The following is a 7,799-nucleotide window of genomic DNA, read 5'->3' as shown; positions in this document are numbered from 1 at the left end:
ACATGAAGGAGACATACTAGAGAGCATGGAGTACTTTCCCTCCCCCATTACGAAGAAAAATTCTAGTAACACTAGCTACACAAACATCATTCAAAAGATAAATATTTGAACAAATTTCTGTCAAAGTTCAGAAGAAAGTTATAGTAGTCTTAGATTTTTTTAACAGAATGACAAAGAAAATAAGAGAATAACAATAGAGCTATTAGAAAACAAACATTTATTTCAGAAACATCTTCATTTGGAAAACACTTGCTGGTGTACTGATAAGCTCCTAGAATTAAAAAATGCAATTAGCCACAAAGGCTCTCCAAACCTTGTGTTTCTGTAATTTTTGTCAGGTACTCAGGATGTGTTAGTAAGCCAGAACTGTAAAGTGCTTTAAGAGTTTAGCTCAATCTTTTAAAACAAAAGAAAAACTACATTGTCTTAAATAAAAATGGTAATATTCTTCTCAACATTATTCCAGTTTTCCTTTTTAAATTCTTCCCACCTTTTAAATAAATTTGCTAAACCATTTTTTTGTAACGTGCTATCTTAAAAATAATATAGAAAAAAAATCAAATAATGAAAATCTCTGAAAATTACTGCCAGTAACAGCTGTTTTTAAGCTGCTTTTAGTGATAACTTGTTGCTTTAGTTAAGCATAATCACTTTTACATTAAAAATAGCGTTGCTGCTAACTCACATAGAAGCTGAGACGGTGAATAGATACATTTGTGCAATTCAGTAAGACCGAGCAAAAAGATACACGGATATTTATCTTACAAAGTGCTACCATCAACAAAATACAGTGGCTTAAAGTAGTTACCTAAGAGATGTTATTCCCAGGCTACTAAAACCTGTTTCTAAAATTACACAGATTCCCAGCTGGATGCTTTAAAAGAAAAAAACATGCCCACGCATGTTTATGCTACCCCTTACTAGCTGTCTATTTAATAATCTGTTGTTTCTGTAATTCACATGTTTAAAATGCTCCTTCTTTGAAAGTAACCATAGTTTTCTTTAAAAAGAAAAGAAAAAGAAAAAAAAAAGGGGGCCATGTATTTACATCCATTTCTAGGCCGGTAACTACCGCACTGAAGTTAATAGGAGCTTTGCTAGGGTGATCAGACCCCCTAGCTCTTTTTAATAGCAGTTAAATGTCAAATATAAATACAACACCACAGTGAAACCTACTCCTTTGACAGGATCTGGGACAAGACACTACGCAGCTGCTGTGAACAATAAAGAGCAAAACTGACGTTTAATCAAAATAAGTGTTGGTGGTTAAGAAGTTGTGTTCAAGCCTGCCTTTTGTTTGTGAATAAAGTCAATATTCCAACGTGGTAACTACAGCCACAATGAAATCAGCAGCTCCTGTAACTCACGGAGAGTGGAGAGGGCCACATCCATGCAGGGTGTTACAGCTGTGTGATTATCATCATTTCACAGAGGGAGATACTCCCCACTTCTGCTGCTGAACCAAAACACCTCTACCAGCACCTTCAAATATAGATGCCTAAAGTTAAACATGTTGGGTCAGTGCAAAATTCAGCCATTGGTTTCGATGGACCTCATCCAGGATTTTCACTGGGAATGAGTATCCATAATTCCTTGGGAGCTGAGAATCTCCAGCAAGCCTAGAAATGATGTAATTTTTATTTATGTTTCTAAACTTCTAAGCAACCATGCTCAAGAATTTTTGCCTTCAGTACTTATGCATGATAAAACCAATCTTTCCATAAACATTACAGAAGGACCAGAGGAAGATGTATTTATATCTCAAATTGTCAGCAGCATATAGTTTGTACCAATGTTGTTTTGCTGATGTTGCTGAGCTACTTTAAAAAGTGAGTACCTTGGTGGGGTGTGTAATTTCATCACCAATGTCAAATGACTTCTAAAGATGAAACTTCTCTGATGCAAATTACTAAAAGATGCTTTGAATATGTTTGATATGATATACCAACTTTTAAGATGAGGAATTAAGTTATCTTTATTTTTTAAATCTGAGACACGCACTCACTGAAGGAATTATTTTAACTGCCACATATGTCAGAAGAGCATGACTTACCCAATACTGAGATTTTAATAGCCACAAAAACATAAATAGGTAGCATGTAGACCTTCACCAAGATACAGTAAAAAAAAAATCACCAAAAAGATAGGTCTGTTTTGAGTATATTGTAAGGACATATGGTTGCATTAACAATGGGTCTTTTAGATTCATGTTACCAGACAGCCCTGCTTGTGTGGTATACACATAACCAGTAAACAAAGCAGAAACTGCTCTGTACTGTCCTTAAGGTAGCAATACAGGAATGATTTTTCATGATTCTTCAGAAGCTGGGCTTGCTTTACATCCACATGAAATGCTGTCATCACTAGGTCCGAGCCCGGAGGATGAACTGCAGAAAAGGGGAGAGGGGGGGAGGAAAAAAAAAAATAAAAGGAGGAAATTGGTTTTCACAACACACTCAAAGCCTGAGTAACAGAGGAGAACTTTAATTATCTCCAGTCACAAAGAGAGACAGGAAATTTGGACTTTTAATTAGCCATTTGGAGTGCAGTTGGATATTTTTTTAGCAAGATAATTTAAACGCGAATAATTCAAGTCTGACTAAATGAAATTCACATAATCAGAATGCAGATAATTGAATTTCTACTGCATTCATTAATTCAGTGTGGAGGTGTGTGTGAAGACTTCTATGATGAGCTGTCACAGCTCAATAAAATCTCAGTCAATTAATTTTTTCATTATCTTAGTATTACATCAACAAAAAAGTGAAGCATGTGCGTGTGTATGTATGGATATATAATCTCAGAAAGTAAGGATATACAGAAATCACCTCTCTGAATCAGAGTCTGCATCGTTTTTTCCTTGTTTTTCCTCTTCATCTTCTATAGGAAAACGTCTGTTCAGAGAGGCGAAACTGAGAATGGCATCAGCAACAGAGTATTTGGTCTGTCCAGACACACAGGCCTCCATGTCCTCTGGGCTTAGCTGAGTCTGTAGGAAGAGGTGAAGCCTACTATCTGAGAGCAATAATGCATCTTGTAGGATCCTGGAAAAGGAAAAAAAGGCAAATGTTTATATATAACCTGCACACACTCTTATATATATATATTCTAAAGTGTTTTCCTAGAACAAATTCTAAATGATGCCCTGCTTTTAAAGTTTTCAGATGAATCCTAAATCAGTAACAGAAGGCAATGAACATATTAAAATGATTAGGTGCGTGTTACTTTCTTATTACATTATTTGGAATTTTAGGTGAGTAAAAACGTGAAGCTAATAGTTAGGCACATCTGCTATTAGAATAACTTCAAGGACATTTCTTCCATTTAACCATCTGCTATTACCACATGGATCAATTAATGATTTTTAGGCAGTTGGAGGCATATACTCTTACAAAAATTTGGTCTCTCTCTTTTTTTTTGTTAGCCAAGCTTTTATAAAAATGACAAGTCACCGATTTGTTTGGTGGAGTAAAGAAGTGTGTAGAGAGACAGTGCGTAGGCAGAACAGACTTCATATATGTGCAACATCAGGACTTTGGAATACCTGTCAACATCTGAGCCAACACTAGCCAAAATTATTTACACTGTTATGCTGGTTTTAATTTACTTGCAGATAGTTTTCAGGGCCTCTTAACTTTTATTAAATTCCATCTATTATTTTCAAAAATAGGTTTTAAAATTTGGTTCATATATAATTTAAATTAAGCATCCAAATAAATTTAGCACAGAGTATTTACTTAAAACACATGAAAGTAAACAAAATACAATACATTCCAGTAACACAGAAAGTTGTAGAGAGACTTTTCCAAGGCCTGAGAATCGAGGATCATCATCTCTATTTTTAAATAAAAGATATGCAACTTTTCTTCAACATATCTTTAAAGAAGGAATTCTTTACTATACAAATCCTAGAATGATTAACAACAAACTTCTTCAATTTGTGTCTATTGTTTTACTCGTGTAATAAAGACATCAGAGGCTATGACCACGCCAAAGAATGCTCCACTCTCAAAGCTACTCAGGCTCAATACTTACTTATTTATACCCATTTAGGCTACAGTTTTTACCAAAAAAAGTCATTGCTGTGCAACAGGAAACAAGAGATGACATTAATGTAAGAACTAGTAAGAGCAGCAAGAAATATTGCATTTTAAAGGTACTCTGACTAAAATGAAAAGTGTAACTGATTAGTTCCTTCTCTTGAATAAGATTAATGGTGTGTTTGGACTGTAATGTTTTAAACACAAATACGTTCTGAAAACTGTTCACTAAAGCAGCCAAGATTACAATAACATTTAATAAACACACAAAAGGATTTCTGGCTTCATTCAAGCCCATAAAAATCTGTCAAATTAAAATAAGTAGTAAGAGATATCTACATGAAACCACAAGATACTTGTGTGCATGCACATTTCACTTGCCTAGGTGAACACGCAGTCTCAACCAAACAACTCTAACTCTGACACCTTCCAATGAGGAAATGTCTCCAACAACCCTAATGATCTACCAGGTGCGGGTGAAATTGAGCCTCAGAACGACCACATTTTGCTGAAGTTCAAAATAAGCACACTTTTCACACACAGAGAAAGCCTTTTTAATCCAATCTAAGTTCTCACAATTTTAATAGCAAATATACGTCTATAAAATCAATGTGGGTAATGTATTCATAGACAGAAAAACTTCTTTGTAGTCTAAAATCCAGCAAAGGCTGTGTAAAAATGATTCAAAACAGAATTTACAGGTCCACACACCTTGACAGCAACAGCTTCATGATTACAGTTTGAAAAGCCATCATTCAGCAGCCACTAAAAGAGGATTTCAGCCTTGACTCTTGATAAACGCACATTCCAAACAAAGACAAACATTGCAACAAAAAGAAGAGGTATCATTCCAAACAATAAATCCACTTCTATAGTTTATGCAAGTGGCAGAGTAAATATTCTACTTCTCTTAAAAAGAAAAAAAAAAAAAAAAAAACAACAAAAAGAAGAAAAACAAAAGAAAAATAATGTGCCGGAGTTTCCTGTAGAGTAACTACAGTTACTGTTTTTCCCAGGCAGTGAGGAGATGCACATTTCTGCAATTCTAACATTTGCGTGTCTAATGCCAAGGAACACAGCAAAAAGCCAAGTCATTAAATTCTGTGAATGGCATTTAGTTTCCCAGATTTTCCTCTTGCTGTACCTTCAAAAGTTTCCTGCCAACCAGTGAAAACACGAGTAACTAACTGTTCATGAGATTACACTACACTTACAGCTCTGTTGCTGTTTGAAATGTATTTTATTTTCTTTATAAAATAACGGGTAATCTTTAAAATTGATTTTAGATGGTTTGAGGCATTACACCAGAGAAGTAATGAGCACTAATGTCAATGATATTGGACACAAATTCATTTTAGCTTTATTTCATGTCCAGTACAATTCTGCTAAGCCTTGAACTGCTAGAGCACTGTTATTAACTCGGCAGTAACCTAACACATGGAACAGCAAACAAAAGTGATAAGAGTACAGACTGATCAGGACCTCAAGGCTACTGTCCTTTTTCTGCAGCTATAATTCAATTTCCAATTTTACTTTACATTGGACTCATTATTTCACAGTAATTTTCTTTTCTGCTTCATAGTGCCATCTGGAGGTAAAGGGAGTGAAGAGAAACCAAGGTGCAGAAATGGCAAGATGTTCATAAAGCTAAATCACACCCACACTCATATATGTGTATGTGTGTATTCACTATGTGTTCACACTGAGACCAAACACTCCATGCATTTTGCAAGTTATTTAAAACCATCCTGAAAGCAGATATAAAAATACCTTTTACCTGGTTGTACCCTTGAAGAATTTCTGTTTTCTCTTAATTAAAAAAAACCTGCTACTTTTCCCACCCCCCTCTGAACCAACAGGTAAGATTGCTTTTTAATTACAAGCTTCAAGCAACCAAAATGTAAAATAAATTCTGCACTACCTATAAGTGTTAGGCTTTCCTGTTCAAAATACTCTTTCTTCAAGGAAATACCCACACATTTGTCATCAGATAGTACTAGTAGTATTTATGCTGGTATAGCAGTTCCTCTCTGGGGGCTTTTGCTGTCCTGGGGGCTCACTGTGTGAAGGGCTTGACATTTAAAAACTAGACTTGGCTTTGAGGACTTAAAAAATGAAAATTACAAACCACCACCTAACAAATTAAAAAGGCAGGAGGAAGGGAGGAGCGTCACAACATTAATACTCGGATGCGTTCACGGAGGCCGGACGCGTGCGCAGTCTCGACACAGCAGGGAGAGCTCCCAGCGCTGCTTCTGCACTTTCACTGCAGCCAGAGCAGGCAGGGCTGTGCTCACACTGATGGAAATCAGCACTCCTGGAGAGTCACGGCTCACGGTAATCATTCCTATGAACTGACTGAGCACGCTGACGGGAACAACGGACCTTCTATGCACGCCTGCAAGAACGAAAGGCTAAACCCTGCAAGTCTTGATCCCATCAGCAGTCATTACTTGTCAGAGATTTCACTCCTCTTGGCCAGATTGCTCACATGCATAATGACTACTTATGTGATTAAGGGGGCTGCAAGATAAGGCTCTACATTAGAATTAGAGATAATAAAATAATTTTTTATTCACAGCCATGTGAATCTTTGTTTGTAAGCTTTCAGTAAATGCTTGTGATCTCTAGACCTTTAAAGAAGCAAGACTGAAAAACATCACAAGAAGAAGAAATAATGTCATTTTTGAGGAAATGCTGGATACTATATGAGAAATATTTCTCTTTTCCTGTGTTATGGAAAAAATATTTACAAAAGAAAAAAGCATGTGTTTTTTGTTATTTGGACAAGGTCCAAAATCTGGTTTTCTTCACCATGATTTTATTATGTATATTATACACTGTTCTGCTGGAGAAAAACAACATATGGCTGAACAGTACAACTTAATCCTAACTGAAGATTTCCTGTATCTACTGTAACCTAATACAATGACAGATGCATACTTGAATGTGTGTGGAAGGTTAACACTCCGATTTTGTTTTCAACAAATTCACTCTGCCCATTTACAACAGCTCACGAGAGCAAGGGAAAAACCCAAGGAGCTGAGAGACGGATGACAGCCTGTGCTGTGGTGCCCTCTATTGAGCATCCAGCCCCTCAGCCCCAGCCCACACCAAACAAAGCCCCAGTTTCCTCTTTAAAGAAGCTGACTGTGTTCCTCCTTCACATTTTATAAGGGAGGAAATGTTACTGGTATCAAGCAACTGTGAAGCAACTGTTGTGTATGTGATAATGTGTGCGGTTAGGAGAAGATTAACCCACATGTGCCTGCTACACATTATTTCCTCACCAGATAGGAAACAACAGCAAGGCTCTACTGGAGAGAGGCAACTTGCCCAAGGTAGTTCCACCTGCCCCACAACTGCCAATGCTCCTGCCTGAGGCCCTGGCAGGGGCAAGCTGGCATCTGTCCCTTTAGGAGCCAGTCTCCCAGGCTCCACATCCCTGAGACAGCGCCCAGTGGAGACACCTTCAGAAGAGACCTCTGACCCTGCACCAGCTGCAGCTTGTGGGACTGCAGTGGAAAAGGCAAGGAGGTGCCTGACACCAGACACCTTCAGAAAATGGCTCTGCCTTAGGCTGATTAATTCTGGGTGGCTTCCCCACTCTGGCACTCAGCAAGCCATGGCCCTCTGCAGGAGCAACACTGTGGATGCCCTCTGTTCCCACTGGATCCATGCATTTTGTTTCTCAAAACTCTCAGTGTCTTCCACCCCATCATAAACTGCATGTCTGAAAAGTAATTGAAGAGTAATCCT

General features: G+C 37.4%; 1 protein-coding gene across 2 annotated transcripts in view; it reads right to left on the bottom strand.

The window, feature by feature from the left end:
- Positions 1 to 200: 200 nt before the first annotated feature.
- Positions 201 to 7,799, bottom strand: part of SNX10 (sorting nexin 10) — a 31,754-nt gene continuing 24,155 nt past the window's right edge. For both annotated transcript variants that reach the window (XM_036402223.2, XM_036402231.2), the window contains exons 6-7: positions 2,829 to 3,044; positions 201 to 2,387 (exon numbers count right to left, since the gene is read on the bottom strand). In XM_036402223.2, coding sequence (XP_036258116.1) covers positions 2,309 to 2,387; positions 2,829 to 3,044 — 295 coding nt within the window. In that variant the 3' untranslated portion in view covers positions 201 to 2,308. The remainder of the gene's footprint in view (positions 2,388 to 2,828; positions 3,045 to 7,799) is intronic.

Source organism: Molothrus ater, chromosome 1 (assembly GCF_012460135.2).
Source record: "Molothrus ater isolate BHLD 08-10-18 breed brown headed cowbird chromosome 1, BPBGC_Mater_1.1, whole genome shotgun sequence".
NCBI classification, from domain to species: domain Eukaryota; kingdom Metazoa; phylum Chordata; class Aves; order Passeriformes; family Icteridae; genus Molothrus; species Molothrus ater.
Note: the sequence above shows the minus strand (reverse complement) of the source record. Positions and strands in the feature narration are given on the sequence as shown.